Source organism: Lithobates pipiens, unplaced genomic scaffold (genome assembly GCF_037356315.1).
Source record: "Lithobates pipiens isolate NorthernLeopardFrog02 unplaced genomic scaffold, aLitPip1_a1.2 Scaffold_1, whole genome shotgun sequence".
NCBI classification, from domain to species: Eukaryota; Metazoa; Chordata; class Amphibia; order Anura; family Ranidae; genus Lithobates; species Lithobates pipiens.
Window position 1 is genome coordinate 179398366 of NW_027507685.1, and position 18164 is coordinate 179416529.

An 18164-nucleotide genomic window follows, 5' to 3' on the forward strand; every position below is an offset into this window, starting at 1 on the left:
ACCCATCAGTGCCCACAGTGCCACACATCAGTGCCCACAGTGCCACCCATCAGTGCCCACAATCTGCCTCAACAACGGTGCTGCACCCTAGTGCCACATATCCGTGCCCATCAGTGTCATCTACCAGTGCCCATCAGTGCCGCCCATCAGTGCCCAGCTGTGCCACCTATCAGAGCCACCTATCAGTGCCACCTATCAGTGCCCATCAGTCCCATCTATCAGTGGTACCTATCAGTGCCCCTTAGTGCCACCCATCCGTGCCACCCATCCGTGCCATCTTATCTGTGCCCATCTTTGCCCATCAGTGCCGCCTTATCTGTGCCCATCAGTACTGCCTTATCTGTGCCTATCGGTGCCACCTTATCTGTGCCTATTAGTGCCGCCTGAACTATGCCTATCAGTGCCCACCAGTGCAGCCTATCAGTGCCCACCAGTGCCGCCTCATCAGCGCATTTCAATGAAGGAGAAAAATTACCTGTTTGCAAAATTTTATAACAAACTATTAAACATGATTTTTTTTTTTTTTGCATCTTTTTTTGTTTGTTTAGCAAAAAATAAAACTCCCAGCTGTAATTAAATACCACCAAAAGAAAGCTCTATTTGTGGGAAAAAAATTATAAAAATTTCATTTGGGTACAGTGTTGTATGGCTGCGCAATTGTCATTCAAAGTGCATCAGCTCTGAAAGCTGAAAATTGGTCTGGGCAGGAGGGGGGTTTAAGTGCCCAGTAAGCAAGTGGTTAAATATGCAATAATAGTAAGTGACAATAATTCCTGTAGTGCAAACAATAGTACAGTGTATCTCAAGGATGGACACAAATAAATCCACATAAACTTGAAACAATAACGAATATTCGTGATTTATCCCTTCACCATTGCTTGTGAATGTCCATAATAATGGGCGACTTCTTCCCTTTCTTCCTATGTCACTACGGTGCTCTCTAGCCTCTCACCTGAGATATGCTTGGTATACGGCATATAATGTTATCTCTCAGAAGTAATGTAATGTGGTTGGGTCACCTCAGGGGGTCCTCTGTATACTTTCCCAACGCTCTGCTCTCTGATACTAATGGTAGTATAGATTCCACAGTGTTCCCATGGGGTTCTTTTCTCTATCCTCCAGGTATGGATGTATGGAAGAGAACACTCTCGTAGCGTTTTACCGTTTAAAACCAGTTTATTAGGAAGAAACAGCTAAAACTCACATCAAAAAGCCAAAAACTGGCAAAAATCCACGAGTGCCGAGCTTGCATCCTTACTAACGTCACTTCCGGCATACCTCCGCTCAAGCCCTGATTCACAGCCTTTGCTCAGTACTTTGTTGAAGCTCCTTTGGCACCAATTACAGCCTCAAGTCTTTTTGAGTATGGCACGCCTATTTTTGGGCAGATTCTCCCATTCTTTTTTGCAGGACCTCTCAAGCTCCAACAGGTTGGATGGGGAGCGTCGGTACACAGCCATTTTCAGATCCCTCAAATGTTTAATCGGGTTAAAGTCTGGGCTCTGGCTGGGGCACTCAAGAACATTCACAGTTTTTCCATAGCTACTCCTTTGTTATCTTGGCTGTGTGCTTAGGGTCGTTGTCCTGTTGGAAGATGAACATTTTCCCCTGTGTGAGGACCAGAGCGCTCTGAAGTAAGTTTTCATCAAAGATGTCTCTGTACATTTCTGCGTTAATCTTTCCCTCGATCCTGACTAGTCTCCCAGTTCCTACAGCTGAAAAACATCCCCACGGCATGATTCTGCCACCACCATGCTTCACTATAGGGATGGTATTGACCAGGTGATGAGTGGTGCCAGGTTTCCTCCAGACATGACCCTTGCCATTCAGGCAAGTAGTTAAAATTCTCTGGTCTAATGAAACAAAGATTGGTCTCTCATGGTCTGAGAGTCCTTCAAATGCCTTTTGGCCAACTCCAGGTGGGCTTTTATTTGCCTTTTGCTGAGTGGCTTCCATCTGGCCACTCTACCATAGAGGCCTGATTGGTGGAGTGCTGCAGAGATGGTTGTTCTTCTGGAAGGTTCTCCTCTCTCCACAGAGAAATGCTGGAGCTCTGTCAGAGTGACCATCAGGTTCTTGGTCACCTCCCTGACTAAGGCCCTTCTCCCCCCATTGCTTAGTTTGGCCAGGCAGCCCACTCTAGGAAGAGCCCTGGCGGTTCCAAACTTCTTACATTTACGGATGATGGAGGCCACTGTGCTCATTGGGACCTTCAATGCTGCAGAACATTTTCTACACCCTTCCCCAGATTTGTGCATCGATACAATCCTGTCTCAGGGGTCTACAGACAATTCCTTGGACTTCATGGCTTGGGTTGTGCTCTGAAATGCACTGTTAATTGTGGGACCTTATATAGATAGGTGTGTGCCTTTCCAAATCATGTCCATTCAACTGAATTTACCACAGGTGGGCTCCAATCAATTTGTAGAAGCATCTCAAGGATGATCAGTGGAAACAGGAGGCACCTGAGCTAAATTTTGAGTGCCTTGGCAAAGGCTGTGAATACTTAACTTGTGATTTTTTGTTTTTTTATTTTTAATTAACCTCTTGCCACCCGCCGGCTGTCATATGACAGCCAGGCGGCGCGGCTCTCATTCTGGGAGGCGTCACAGGATGTCCCTCCATTTAAACAGGGAATGCGCGCGATCATGTGCTACTTACTTAATACCTTGGAATGTCTACTTTCTAAAAAGGGGTCATTTGGGGGGTATTTGTACTTTTCTGACTTGTTAGTGTCTCAAGAAATGAGATACACCTGATGTACTGAAGGCCTGATCAGATGTGATCAATTTTCAGTGATTGGCACCATAGTATGTAGACTCTATAACTTTCACAAAGACCAAATAATATACACTAATTTCGGTTATTTTTTACCAAAGATAGGTAGCAGTATAAATTTTGGCCAAAATGTATGAAGAAAAATTACTAATTAGCAAAATTTTATGACAGAAACAAAGAAAACTGCATTTTTTCACCAAATGTATGGTCATTTATTTATAGCACAAAAAAAAAAAAAACACTAGGGATTAAATACAACCAAAAGAAAACTTTATTTATGTGAAAAAAATGACGCAAGTGGGTACAGTGTTGCATGACTGAGTAATTGTCATTCAAACTGTGAGAGCGCTGAAAGCTAAAAATTGGGCAGGAAGGGGGTGTTAGTGCTCTGTATTGAGGTGATTAATCAAACACACAAACTTCTTTCATGTTGTCATTATGGGGTATTGTTTGTAGAATTTTGCGGAAAATAATAAATATAATCCATTATGGAATAAGGCTGTAACATAACAAAATGAGGAAAAAAGTGAAGCACTGTGAATACTTTCTGGATGCACTGTAATTAACCCTGTGTTAGGTCAGTGTTCAAATCTAGTTTATAACTAAGAATAATGAGATCTGCCAGAACAGTACAGACAGGGTTAATTATGGTAAACATTGACTCCCCAGCCTAACTCTGCATAGCAGATGAAAACTTCTGCTTTTGAAGTTTTTGGATAGTTTTGGAAGTTTTTGGAAAAGAGAAGTAAAAAGGTAGACAACATTTTTCTTAAAATGTATGCTATTTAAATGGGAACACTTTGGCTGCAAAAGATGAAATACACTTTAACATCAGTTAGAAAAAAAATCTCAGATGTTTCTATGTTAACACTGACCTTTGAATGTATAGATTTTATAATGAGAGATTACCTACACTTTACATACTTTCTTACTGAGTCAGCAACCTGGAACAAGTACGCAGATAAGAAGTTCAGATTTTACTTCAACTTTTTTTCTAAATGCGCTGCACACTTTTATTTCTGGATAGGCACTCACACAGCCTAGCAGCCAGATACCCCCGGGATAGGCCCAATCTCCAGCCTAGCAGCCTGGGGCATATGACACATGTCCACCCAGACAGCCATCCAGGTGGCACAGAACATTGATCACCTGACTTCATACAAATATAAAGGTTCTCCCAGCAGGCAAAGGGAATCAGGAAACCCCTGCCCATTGGCTGAGATACCCCATATACCCATAACCTGACCTTGGGTTGTCCTTCTCCTATCTAGTACCACCAAGTACCCAGTCACCTAGTGGTAGAAAGGAAAAGTGCAACAAGACCAAACTTAGGGAGAAATCAATAGATCTCTATCAATCGACCAAGACAACTACTCCTGGCAAGTAAATTGGTGGGGCGCTCCCTGACTAAACCCCAGGGTTCTACACTAATCATTCTCAGAAGGCAGTAACCAATAGCAGCCCGTTCCACGAGCCCAGGGGGTGATACAGCTCACTTTTCTGAACCAGGAAATATATATTTTGGGTGGACAGACCCTTAAAGATGGGATGATGTGTTAATACTAGAAATATGGACCATACAAGCATGAAGATGCTTTGGCATTGTGCATAGAGAGTATACATTTATGGAATGTATGAAGTGTTTCTTTTTGTAAAATGAAAAAACTTAATAAAAAGGAATTTACAAACAAACTAAAAAAAGAAAAATGGAAGTTATTGGGAAGTTTTTAAACATACTAACCAGAGAGGAAGGAGATTTCACTGATAAGCAGCCATTGGCTGGAGAAATAATAGTGACAGCGGAGGATTCGTGCCCTTCTGTTGGACAGTGGGATGGTGACAGTACGCGCACTGGGGTCCCGGACATCCAGGGCTAGGGAAAGGCTGACAGGATGGAGGTCCCATGGAGTATGTAAGGTGCGCTTGAAGTAACAGTCCACACGGCGGAATATCTGAACGTCTCGTGACCGCATGTTATTACAATGCACCTGATAGGGAACAAAGAGGGAGCACAAAAAAGCATTAATGCTGGAATCCAGGTAAACAGCTACATACACAGATGAAATACATGTATGGGGACTGTTTTACCTGCCAACAGATTTGTATTTCATCTCTTGGATGCTGCATCTGTCCCCCCCGGCTCTAACACTGAGAACAGAGTGAACAAACACCGCCCATCGCTCGGTTCTCACATCTTCTTGAGCAGAGAGCTGGTGACTGTCAGTCAGCAGCTCTCTGATCTGCCCGCCCCTGCTCACTGGAGTGTTGGGCAGTGGAGGGGTTGGGAGCGGCCAGCTCAGGCTGGGCCGGCTGCCCGTCCAGGCATGTGAGCGGATCCCGACCGTATGGTTGCGATCTTTCTCGAGCCTGAACCAGCGTTGTGATGTCAGCCGACAGCGGACTTCAGCCCACTATCTGCCGAAAATGGGTCACAGGAGTGCAGAACGAACTGCAATGCTGTGATCCAATTGAAAAGTACAGCCAAATGAGCTTTGGCTGTACTTCTCATTTAAGTATGAGTGGAATTACATATACCGCAAGAAAATAGGATAAGTATATTGTGCACTTGTAACCCTCATTGGTCTTGTGTATCACACAAACAGACCGGTAGATTATATATTCTGATTCACATTGTATGATAATTATTGTTTGTGGGGAAGGGGGCTGGTAGGGTATATATTGAACAAAGTTGAATTTTTAATTCCAACTCTTGTATTCTAACTTGCTTGGTAAGCCATATTTTATTTTCTATAGAAATGTGTAAGTCCTTCACCTACTGGTGTCTGACTGTTGACAGTTCAATCAGCATGCTTGCTAAATGACACCCATGAAAAAAATTGCAGAATTAAAATGCTCAACTAAAACCTCTTGGATAGAGTGGTGATAGGTCTAATCTCCGTACTTTATGTTTTTTTTTCACTGCAAGAGCAAGAAAAACGGATTGCCACTGTTAAAACTTTGTAAAGCACATACATTGTTGATAAACTGCAATATTATACAGCTGATAATCTAGCCCAAACAATATTGTAAATAGGATCAGAGGTAGAAAAAAGGCCTCTGACTGAGCTAATTTGTTAGAGTATAAATACAGACATATATTTTCTAAAAATGAACATGCTAAATATACATATACCACATCCCCCTCCAAATAAATAAATAAATTGCATGGGGAAAAAAAAAACAGCAGGGAGCCTACAGACAATATATAAGAGGCTAGACTGCCTTTTTGGCACAGCTTCCACAGTACAGACCCCTGATAAAGTTTAATTTCCTGTTAGCTACAGTGCCCCAAAAAAGTATTCATACCCCTTGAAATTTTCCACATTTTGTCATGTTACAACCAAAAACATAAATGTATTTTTTTTCGAATTTTATGTGATAGACCAACACAAAGTGGCATATAATTTTGAAGTGGAGGGAAAATGATAAATTGGTTTTCACATTTTTTTTTACAAATAAATATGTGAAAAGTGTGGTGTGCATTTGTATTCAGCCCCCCTGAGTCAATACTTTGTGGAACCAGCATTCGCTTCAATTACAGTTGCAAGTCTTTTTGGGGATGTCTCTACCAGCTTTGCACATCTAGAGAGTGACATTTTTGCCCATTCTTCTTTGCAAAATAGCTCAAGGTCTGTCAGACTGGATGGAGAGCATCTGTGAATAGCAATTTTCAAGTCTTGCCACAGATTCTCAATTGGATTTAGGTCTGGACTTTGACTGGGCCATTCTAACAAATGAATATGCTTTGATCTAAAACCATTCCATTGTAGGCTGAATGCACACAACACTTTTCACAGATTTATTTGGAAAAAAATTTAACCCCATTTACCATTTTCCTTCCACTTCACAATAATGTGCCACTTTGTGTTGGTGTATCACATAAAATCCCAATAAAATACATTTAAGTTTTTGGTTATAACACGACAAAATTTCAAGGGGTATGAATACTTTTTCAAGGCATGCCAAAGACATGCAGGTAGGTTAATTGGCTTCTGTTCAAAATTGTCCCTTGTATATGAATGGGGACATTGGATTGTGGGCCCCTTGAGGGTAGGGTTCAATGTGAGTGTGCAATGTACAGGGATAGGGACAATTGTAGACACTCACTCAGGTTGAACTGGATGGACTGGTGTCTTTATTCAACCTTACTAACTATGTAACTATGTAACTATATATATATATATATATTTTTTATGGCGGAAGCTTAGATACATAATATCTAATATTCTGGAATGGGCACACTTACTCTCATATATGTAAAAGCTCGTAAGGCATCAAAATCAAACTCCATTTCAAGGTACCCAGTTGAAAAGCTTGCATTATTCCAGCCAACATAGTCATATCCCGGCCAGACACCTTGTTCCTTATGCTGGAGAAAGTCATCTGCCCCAATTACACCATCGGTCAGCTGCCCCAGACCTCCATAGTGTAGCCTATAGGATAGGAGAAAGAACAGAATTATGATATTAGATAATGCCTTGCCTGTTCATGCATGCATGCATTTAAGATCAGTGGTGGTCAACTGGTGGTATAGGTGATATAATGCACCTCAACTGACATCACCAAAATATGCAGTATTAGGCATATGTACTGCTACAGAAGACTATAATGATAACCTTAAACAGAGACACCAGGAATTATAAAGAATAAAGGCTTTATTGAAGCAAAATTGCAAAAATGTAAATATACTACCACCAATGCAAGCAATTAAAAGACAACGTTGTCAATTTCAAGTACGGAAAGCTGCTAGCAGCACACCACAATCATACACATCCTTCATGCACGCCGCTAAGACACAGGGCGAAGAGGAGAGGATGACAACTCCAATCTGGGTTGGGTTTGGGAATTGAACTGCACACAGTCAATGTGTGATAATTAGATCACTCTTGGGAAATAATGCAGATGGTCACAAAAGAGTCATTCCCATAGATATCCCCCTTAAACCAGAGGTGTCAGCAATTGTAGAGTGGGTGTCACTGAAAGGTAAAAGCCTGAGAGGATCCTTGCTACTGGGTCAGCCGGATTCATGTGCTGTATTGGGCTGGGACCGCATTAGGAGGCAATAGCTGTTTGCAGTAAAGTCCTCTCCAGGAATATAAGGTGCCACAGCAACCTGCTGTCTCCTAGTACGTAAGATACTTCTACTGAAGAATCGTAAACTACTGTATATAGTCTGTGTTATTGGCAGCCAGCAAAGAGACTTGCAGAGGAGAAGAACTTGAGGAACAAGAAGATTGCTGAACGTCTCAAGCAACAGAGATTAGGATAGACTGGAGCAATGCCAGTTTGTTATATGATAAAACAGAACACAGAACTGGCTAACACTCACTGTTCATTGGCACACCAGAGACTCACACGGATTTTTTAAATATAGGAGCTAAGAATAAAATGAAAAGAATGAAATCTTGGCACAATAGTGCAAGCATTTACCCGCCAACAGTGAATCCATCATATGTTGAGTCATTTAGATTTACCAACATCGAAGGAAGTTGCATGACATTTCCAGGTGGAGAGGTATAAGAACGAAGACCATCTGGAAAGAGAACAAGTGAATTCCAAGTGAGAAAACGATAAACCAAACTGGGATTAATTTGAAGACAGAATTCATATAATTCACAGATCTCACAAACAACATAACAAGAAGAGGAAAAGCACGCACGTTTCAGGCTCACTGTTTGTGAGTAGTTTTTTATAAAAAGTTTTTGCATAAAGGTTTTATGGTATCACACTGTGTATTGTTTTCCCTTTTAGGAGCTTCTAATATCCATTTGGAAGTGTGAGGAGAGGTTTTCTCCCAGGAAGGATATAACGCACAGCAATAGGAGAAGTGTAAATGGATGACTCCCGCGATGTCTATTTACCATCGCACAGCGCAGACACCGTCATTTTTTCATTTTTCAATAGGAGAAGAAGATTCAACAGGTGTATGAAAGGCTTACAATATTGGTTGGAAGGTAACAATGTATATAAAAGGATCACATAAGTAAAATTAAATGTGAGCAAATTACAGTGGAACCCCAGATTGCAAGTAATGCGGTTTACGAGCATTTTGCAATATGAGCCGTTTAAAAAAAAAAATCCTGACTCGTTTTGCGAGCGTTGTCACACAAGATGAGCAGGATTCAAGCCTCTGGGTTGTGCAGTACCATATGTGGCCAGAGGTACGGGGGCACCAGTAACGCTCGGAGACACTCTGAAACACTCCAATCCCGAGTGTGTCCGAGCGTCTAATGCCGCGTACACACGAGCGGACTTTTCAACATCCAAAGTCCGAAGGACTGAGTCCGTCAGACTATCCGATCGTGTGTGGGCTGCAACGGACTTTTGACTCGCCAAAGTCCGAAGGACTTTAGAATATGGAACATGCTTCAAATTTTTCCAAAGGAACTCCGCCGGACCCGGTCCCCTTCGAAAAATCCGCTCGTGTGTATGCTACTCCGACGGACTAAAACCGACGCTAGGGCAGCTATTGGCTACTGGCTATGAACTTCCTTATTCGAGCCGAGTCGTACGTCATCACGTTCGAATCCGTCGGAGTTTAGTGTGATCGTGTGTGGCCAAGTCCGCTCAGCTGAAAAGTCTGTCAGAACTCCGTCGGAATTCCAGCAGAACTCCGACGGAACTCCTTCGGAAGTCTGTCGGACATAAGTCCTCTCGTGTGTACGGGGCTTAAGTTTTTCCAGTGCCCCCGCACCTCTGGCCACATGCAGTATTGCATATACAAGCAGTGGCTGTGGAATAGATTATCTGAGTTTCCATTAATTCCTATGGGGAAACTTGTTTTGATATACAAGTGCTTTGGATTACAAGCATTCTTCTGGAACAAATTATGCTTGTAATCCAAGGTATTACTGTATATGATTTTTGAGTATTGCCCATGTGGAGCTTACTGCACTATATAGTCTGCTCTCTCTTTTTCTTTTGAGATTTGTTCCGGCGTTCCATCAAAGACTCAAGAAAAAAAGAGACGGTTTTCATGCACTTTATTGAACACAAAAGCCCTAAAAAATCCTATGATAGGACATTTTAAAGGACACTGACTTTTTAGAGCTGATTTTGAAGTGTTTTACCACTAATCTCAGTGACTTCCTCAGTTTCCATAAGTGGGAACATACCAATTAAATTATGTTCCTAATGCTCATTTGAACTAAAAAACCCACTTGGAAGAGTGATAAAACATATTTAACATTACTAAATAAATCCAGTTAAATGCCAATAATGACTACTAACTATTCCATGCCTTTGATCGATAAAAACTTTCAGAGACGAAAAAAATAATTTGGCATATAACAGCAAATTACAATGTGCCCTAAAAAACAATCAAATGGAATCTGACGGATTACAAGTACCAGTCTGTCATCCCTTTTCCCGTGTTTTATATTTGAGGTCCTAGTCACCAAGATGGCTAATGCCAGGTATACACGATCGGATTTTCCGTCATGAAAAATGAAGATTTTTTTTTCCGACTGAATTCTGCTTAAGCTTGGCTTGCATACACACGTTCACACAAAAGTTTGGTGAACTTTCAACCGTCAAGAACGCGGTGACGTACAACACCACGACGAGCCGAGAAAATTAAGTTCAATGCTTCCGAGCATGTGTCGAATTGTTTCCAAGCATGCGTAGGAATTTTGCGCGTTGGAATTGCTACAGACGAACGGAATTTCCGATTGGAACTTTTTCCCATCGAAAAATTGAGAACATGCTCTCAAACTTTTGCTGGCTGGAATTCGGCCAGTAAAAGTCCAATGGAGCATACACACAGTCCCATTTTCCGACCAAAAGCTCTCATCTGTCTTTTGCTGGCTGAATTTCCGATCGTGTGTACGCGGCATAAGAGTAGTACATCACAAAAAGACTCACCTTGCCAGACGCAACCATAGAGTTCAACTCTCAGGCAAACACTCATGACTCGGTCAGCCATGGGGTAGAAACGAACATAGCGGGCTATTAGTGGAGGCCCTAGGTCCTTTAAAACTAGATCACCTGTGTTTTCATTACCGACTATGACCTGCAGAGGAGAGGAAACACACACAGTGAGCCTTGTGACTTGTGAGGTGAAATCTCTAAACAGGTCTTAACCCCCCCAATCACCACCACCTCCACAGTGATTGCAAGACAGTATCAAAGTCCCTGAAGGATTTTTCAGTGATAGCTGCAAAGAGTGGAGTATGATTTAATGACTGGGGTTGGAGTAAAGATCTCCAGCAGGAAATCCTCACCATTAGAGTTCCTAAAAATGATGATAAGCCAAAATCCCCTCCCATAACCAAAATATCAGTATTTCCTAAATAAGAAACACTGTGTACTGAAATTGTCAGAGTTCCTAAAAGAATACTTGTCTGTTTTATCTATGGGTGTACTTCAGCTCCACTCTTGCTTTTTTTTTTTTTTTTATATGGTGCAAGAATTAAAGGAAGTCTAATTGGTCAACAGAGACAATTCCATTTTCCAATATATTTATACCTCATCAATTATAATCTTACCTCGTTTCCCCAGCGGTCTTGCCACTGGGCCCATTTGTAACCATCTCGACTGTAGCGCAGTTGGTAATGTCGGACAAATTCCTTGCCAAGCCCCCCGCCATAACGGCCCTGTGTACCAACAAGGGTTAGGAAAAACAGCTTCCTCAGATCTATCTGCAGATACTCTTCATTATTTGGATAGACAGGTCCTGCTGGGCACCATGCGCCATCGCCATCGTTACTTTCTATCCTGTGTCACACAGGAGACATATTTAAAAAAACTAAACACTTGAGCCACAGGTAAAAAAAAAAAATATATATAAAACCAAAAAAAACATAAGCAGAAACAAAATATTAGGTCCTTTCCAAACAAGGCCAAAATATTATTTCAGTTCTAGACAGACTTGGCGGCTGTTCGTTAACGCCTTGGGGAGATTTCACCTTGGGAGGATTTCACTTTACTAATCTCTGGTAATAAGACAGTATATATGAGAGAAGACATTTTCACTGGGATATGAAGACACAGTAATATTAAGCCTCATACACACAATCGGACTTTGTACAAAGTTTCCTGTGGATTTTTGTACAAAGGGCGTCAGCCGTGAACTTGTATTGCATACACACGGCAGGACTTTTTCAGCCAACTTTCACCAAATCACATGGTTTTTCTGCTCTTTACTGCCACCTTTGGTCAACTTCTGTATTGTTGTCTGATCTTTTGCATTGGTTCTGAGCATGCGTGTTTGTACTTTGTACAAAAGTCCTATGGTTTTCTGTACACACGATCAGACTTTGCTCCATCGGACTTTTGTTGCCGGAAAGTTTGTCCAGCCGACAAAAGTCCGATGAAAACCGAAAAAGTTTGTCCGATGGAGCGTACACACGGTCGGATGTTGCCTTAAAACAGCTAATTTGCATGTTTGTTGTTAAAAAGTCTGATCGTGTGTATGGGCCTTTAGCCTGATAAAGGTTCTGAGCTTTTCTCATTTTACTGAAAAAAGTGTCTTGCTGCAATTTGGTCCCCAGTGGAGCATTTTCTCATTATTTTGTGTTCTGATATTATTATATTAGCCATATATGCCTATTCTGTGCTTTCTGATTTAGTTTCACCTTTTTACTGGGGAAGGGGGGCAGGAGCTTAACATAGTGAAGCTCTTGATAGGTGCCACCCCCTTTTCCAAAGGTAGTGCTTTACTGCCTGGCAAGGGTACTCTCACGGGACAGGGGAATGAGTTTAAGATTACATCAGAGAAACTCGGGCACTGGTAACAAAGTGGAACTAAATCAAGAGAAGAGGCTTTTCGTTTTTACAGTTGAGAATAAGGTACAGTTTCAATTTAGAAATCAGAATCACCTATTGAACTGGCTGGGTGTAGAGTTCTGGTGCCCCACCCAAGAGCCACATGCAGACCTTTGGAACTTGTTTTGTGGCTCTTGGATGCCAGCAGTCAGTAGTGTGAGTACTAATTTGTAAAGGGATAATAACAGGGATCTCTACTAACCTCAAGTAATACAGCCACATGTTCAAAATCTCTAATCATCACTGTCTCTGACAATCCTCGCAATACTTAGCATTTTGTGTAGTCCTTATGTTTATGTCAGAGGCAGCAGTTAAGGTCCTCTATAGCTTTTAGGCTAATAACCACTTATGTAGACGATGGGTGTTAAGGAACTCTGCTCTGCTTTACAGTTGAGACTGCCTTCCTTTTTCATCTACATACTGTAAGGCTGGGTTCACACTGCTGCGGGGGGAGATCCGGATGTGATTCGCACCGCAAATCACATCCGATCTCCGTAGCGATGCGAGTTCAGCCATACAGATAGTATGGCTGAATTCGCATCGCTCCCGCAGCAACCTCGCACGGGACCCTTTTTTTGGTCCGCAACAGAATCGGATCGCATGGGGGTTCACACCATGCGATCCGATTCCTGTGCGAGTCGGCAGATCGCACTGTGATATGCGGACGGATCTGGGGGTGTCATTAACATATCATTGACACTCCCAGCCGTCCGCATAGGGCAGTGTGAACTGCCGGCGGGAGTAATGCGATGCGGGAAAACGCCGCGGATTCGCGGCGTTCCCACATCGCAGCGGTGTGAACCCGGCCTTAAACACTACTGCTATTTGTGTATAGTGAATCGTTATGGAAATACAGATAATTAAAAAGTTTGTGTTAAGTTGATTTGAAAAAAATGTGTTCATAAAATGCTCACCGTTTTATATAATTTGACTGATTTCATAACAATTAGGAAAAAAATTGTAAGTTTTAAATTGAGAGCTGAAAACTGACTTAATTGCTACAGGCAACACACTTTCCTTTCAGTTGTCAGAACATTCCCTATTGGGTCCCATTTATTAATAAGTTGTTCTTAGGCCGCGTACACACGGGCGGACTGTTCGCCCAACCCTGTCCGCTGAACAGTGTTTGGGCGGACAGTCCGCTCGTGTGTGGGCTTTCAGCGGACAGTTTCAGCGGACAGTTGGACGGACAAAGTCTTTCGGAAATTCCGAAAAACTGTCCGCTGAAACTGTGTTTGAGCGAACAGTCCGCCCGTGTGTGGGCCTGTCCGCTGTACTTTCGAAATGAGCGGACTGTTCCCGCTCGGAAAGTCCGCCCATTTCGAGCGCGTGTACAGGTAGGCGGGGCCCACGAAGGAGACGTCGCGGGCTCCGCCGCCTGGAATGGGCTTAAAGGGGAACCCCAACGCCGAAAAAAATCGGCGTGGGGGTTCCCCCAAAGTCCACACCAGACCCTTGTCCGAGCACGCTACCCGGCCGGCCAGGAAAGGGGGGCGAGCGAGCGCGCCCCCCCTCCTGAGCCGTACCAGGCCGCGTGCCCTCAACATGGGGGGGTGCCTTGGGGAAGGGGGGGCCGCGCGGCCCCCCCACCCCAAAGCACCTTGTCCCCATGTTGATGAGGACAAGGGCCTCTTCCCGACAACCCTGGCCGTTGGTTGTCGGGGTCTGCGGGCGGGGGGCTTATCGGAATCCGGGAGCCCCCTTTAAGAAGGGGGCCCCCGGATACCGGCCCCCCACCCTATGTGAATGAGTATGGGGTACAATGTACCCCTACCCATTCACCTGTGAAATAAAGTACAAAAAAAAACACAACACATGGAAAAAGTATTTTATTGCACAGCTCCGGGGATCTTCCGTCTTCGGGGGTCTTCTCGCCGGACTCCTCCGCTATGTGTGTGTAGCTCTTTTGCTAGCGGAGGAGTCCGGCTTTCTTCCTCCCCGCCGCCGGCCTCTTCTCCCGACTTCGGGGGTCTTGTCCCCCTCTTCGGTTCTTCTGCCGGGCCACCGCGCCTTCTTGTAGCTCTTTTACAGGCGGTGGCCCGGTCTTCTGTCGCCGCTGTCGTCGCCGCCGCCGCCGCCTTCCGTTCTTGTTCTTCTTCTTGTTCTTCTTCTTCTTCTCCTGGAGATGTTGACTCGACGAGCTCTCCGGCCGGAATGCCAGGGACACGCTCCGCTGCCACTTATATAGTGACAATGGGGCGGGGTCACATGGTATATGTCACATGGGTTGGTCACATGGGTTGATGTCACATGGGGACTATGACATCGTAAGGGGGCGGGGTCACCATGTGACCAACCCATGTGACATATACCATGTGACCCCGCCCCATTGTCACTATATAAGTGACCGCACAGCGCGGCTCTGGCATTCCGGCCGGAGAGCTCGTCGAGTCAACATCTCCAGGAGAAGAAGAAGAAGAACAAGAAGAAGAACAAGAACGGAAGGCGGCGGCGGCGGCGACGACAGCGGCGACAGAAGACCGGGCCACCGCCTGTAAAAGAGCTACAAGAAGGCGCGGTGGCCCGGCAGAAGAACCGAAGAGGGGGACAAGACCCCCGAAGTCGGGAGAAGAGGCCGGCGGCGGGGAGGAAGAAAGCCGGACTCCTCCGCTAGCAAAAGAGCTACACACACATAGCGGTGGAGTCCGGCGAGAAGACCCCCGAAGACGGAAGACCCCCGGAGCTGTGCAATAAAATACTTTTTCCATGTGTTGTGTTTTTTTTTGTACTTTATTTCACAGGTGAATGGGTAGGGGTACATTGTACCCCATACTCATTCACATAGGGTGGGGGGCCGGTATCCGGGGGCCCCCTTCTTAAAGGGGGCTCCCGGATTCCGATAAGCCCCCCGCCCGCAGACCCCGACAACCAACGGCCAGGGTTGTCGGGAAGAGGCCCTTGTCCTCATCAACATGGGGACAAGGTGCTTTGGGGTGGGGGGGCCGCGCGGCCCCCCCTTCCCCAAGGCACCCCCCATGTTGAGGGCACGCGGCCTGGTACGGCTCAGGAGGGGGGGCGCGCTCGCTCGCCCCCCTTTCCTGGCCGGCCGGGTAGCGTGCTCGGACAAGGGTCTGGTGTGGACTTTGGGGGAACCCCCACGCCGATTTTTTTCGGCGTTGGGGTTCCCCTTTAAGTCCATTCCAGGCGGCGGAGCCCGCGACGTCTCCTTCGCGGGCCCCGCCTACCTGTACACGCGCTCGAAATGGGCGGACTTGGCTCCGCCTTACGTGGGCGAGTCCGTTCATTTCAAAAGTTGAGCGAACTGTTTGGCAAACAGTTCGCTGAAACAGTCCGCTCGTGTGTGGGCAAGTCCGCTCATGCAAATTTTGAGCGGACTGTTTGACAAACTGTTTGCCGAACAAGGTTGGGCGAACAGTCCGCGCGTGTGTACGCGGCCTTAGGGTTTACCAGGCAGAATACAAGGCAAATTTGGATTTGTTTAAAAGCAGTACTGGCTTCACATATCCATTTCTCACTTCATACTGGTTTGCTATCTCTTTTACAGATTGCATCCTTTTGTGAGTAATCTTAAGCCCCATACACACGGTCGGACTTGTACAAACTTTTCCGTGGACTTTTGTACAAAGTGTGTTGTCCACAAGTTTGTATTGCATACACACGGTCGGACTTTTTGACAACAAACACGAACGTAATGACGTCACAACGTACTGACGCCGCTTCAAAAGAGGACGTTCAATGACTCCAGCGCCACCTTTGGTCAACTTCTGTATTGTAGTCTGATCGTTTGCAATGGTTCTGAGCATGCGTGTTTGTACCTTGTACAAAAGTCCGATGCTTTTGCATACACACGGTCGGACTTTGCTCCATCGGACTTCTGTTGTCAAAAAGTTTGTCCGTTCGCAGAGCCAACAAAAGTCCGATGAAAACAGAAAAAGTTTGTCCGATGGAGCGTACACACAGTCGGATGTTGCTCCAAAACAGCTAATTTGCATGTTTGTTGTCAAAAAGTCCGACCGTGTGTACGGGCCTTTAGGTTTCTTGGATTACTTGTCATTCCTAGGTTTGACCTGATGTAATCTAACGCTAATGCCCCATACACACGATGGGATTTTCCGACAACAAATGTTGGATGTGAGCTTGTTGGTGGAAAGTCCGACCGTTTATATGCTCCAACAAACATTTGTTGTCAGACTTTCCACCAACAAATGTTGGCTAGCAGGTTCTCAAATTTTCCACCAACAAATTTTGTTGTCGGACTTTCCGATCGTGTGTACACAAATCCGTCGCACAAAAGTTCACGCATGCTCAGAATCAAGCAGAAGGAGCCCAAAGGTTGGCACACTGGCTATTGAACTTATTTTTTATCGGCTCGTCGTACATCTTGTACGTCACCACGTTCCCATGTTCATAATTGTTGACCAACATGTGTCTGACCGTGTATATGCAAGACAAGTTGGAGCCAACAACCTTCGAACAAAAATCCACGGTTTCGTTGTTGGAAAGTCCGATCGTGTGTACAGGGCATAACATATGTTAAGCCATGTTGGAGTGGCATCTTGGGTTTTTTTTTTTTTCTGGTGTATTGTACATTTTGTTGCTGAAAATAAAGAATAAAAAAAAAGAAGTACTGAAAATTCAGTCTCTTGTTGCCAGTCTCTCCTTGATTGAAACACACTGAATCTCAAGACAAAAATGGGCATGACAAGGTTTCCCACAAAGCAAAAACCGCAGCAGAGAATAAGTTTTAATTGTTCTGACTAAAATTTTCCCAGAAAGGAAAAATCAGAACACTGGCTTCTAAAGATAAGTAAAGGCATTCTTTAGACAAGTCATGACAAGATGGCTTCTCTTGCATTAAACTTTTCTTTGTCAGCACATTAAGGCAGTCTCTTAATACTCAGAGATCTGTAGCTACCAGCTTTGCTGTATTATAGACTGAAGCACATTACAGCTAATTAAGACAGGGATTGTGGTCTATGTGCCAGTAAAGCAGCTATTTAGTAGACTCAGCTATTGTCTATTCATGAGTAGATGGTGACACCACTGTAACAAGAAGGAAACCTATCACGAATTGCTGGTGTGCATGGAATTTTAATTCAGAAAAGAGTCAACTATAGTATGCTTTAAGGTGCTTTTAAACTGCTTTAAATATTGCTGGGGTTGTATCCTGAGGTTCCATAGAAAATAAAAGAACTCACATGCAGACAAAAGTCCGAGTACATGCGTCTTAAAGCTGCTGAAATAGCTGAGCACCAATGTAAATAATAGGAATTGGGTAAGACTTTCTAATCTGTTCAACTGCACCATCCACAGAGAAAAGGGTGTTTAAAGCTGTTCCCAAGACACTAGAACGTAGCCTGAAGTGCCAACAAGAGAGGTCATATTGGAAGACTATCCTCAATGGGATGCCTAATTATGAAACTGAGGATATTCATCAACAGCTTTAGCAAAAACAGATCTTTAGGGACCCCTCGCCCTTCAAAACTATTTCCAATCTCAAGCCCCAACCCATCTAATCTGCCAACTTTATTCTACACTACTGAACAAGGGAGTATGCATCTAGCTCTATTATATCTCGGTCTTAGAAAGAGACCCGAATCCTCAATTCAGTGACAAGTCTTCCATAAAAATTCACCTTGACACACAAACTCAACATTGGG

At 44.2% G+C, this 18164-nt stretch overlaps 1 protein-coding gene across 5 annotated transcripts in view; it reads right to left on the bottom strand.

Annotated features, from left to right (window-relative positions):
• Positions 1 to 18164, bottom strand: part of DDR1 (discoidin domain receptor tyrosine kinase 1) — a 141092-nt gene that overhangs the window by 29165 nt on the left and 93763 nt on the right. For all 5 annotated transcript variants that reach the window (XM_077478969.1, XM_077478970.1, XM_077478967.1 and 2 more), the window contains 5 exons: positions 11265 to 11493; positions 10642 to 10789; positions 8209 to 8311; positions 7025 to 7211; positions 4520 to 4766 (listed from right to left, as the gene is read on the bottom strand). In XM_077478969.1, the coding sequence (XP_077335095.1) occupies positions 4520 to 4766; positions 7025 to 7211; positions 8209 to 8311; positions 10642 to 10789; positions 11265 to 11493 (914 nt within the window). The remainder of the gene's footprint in view (positions 1 to 4519; positions 4767 to 7024; positions 7212 to 8208; positions 8312 to 10641; positions 10790 to 11264; positions 11494 to 18164) is intronic.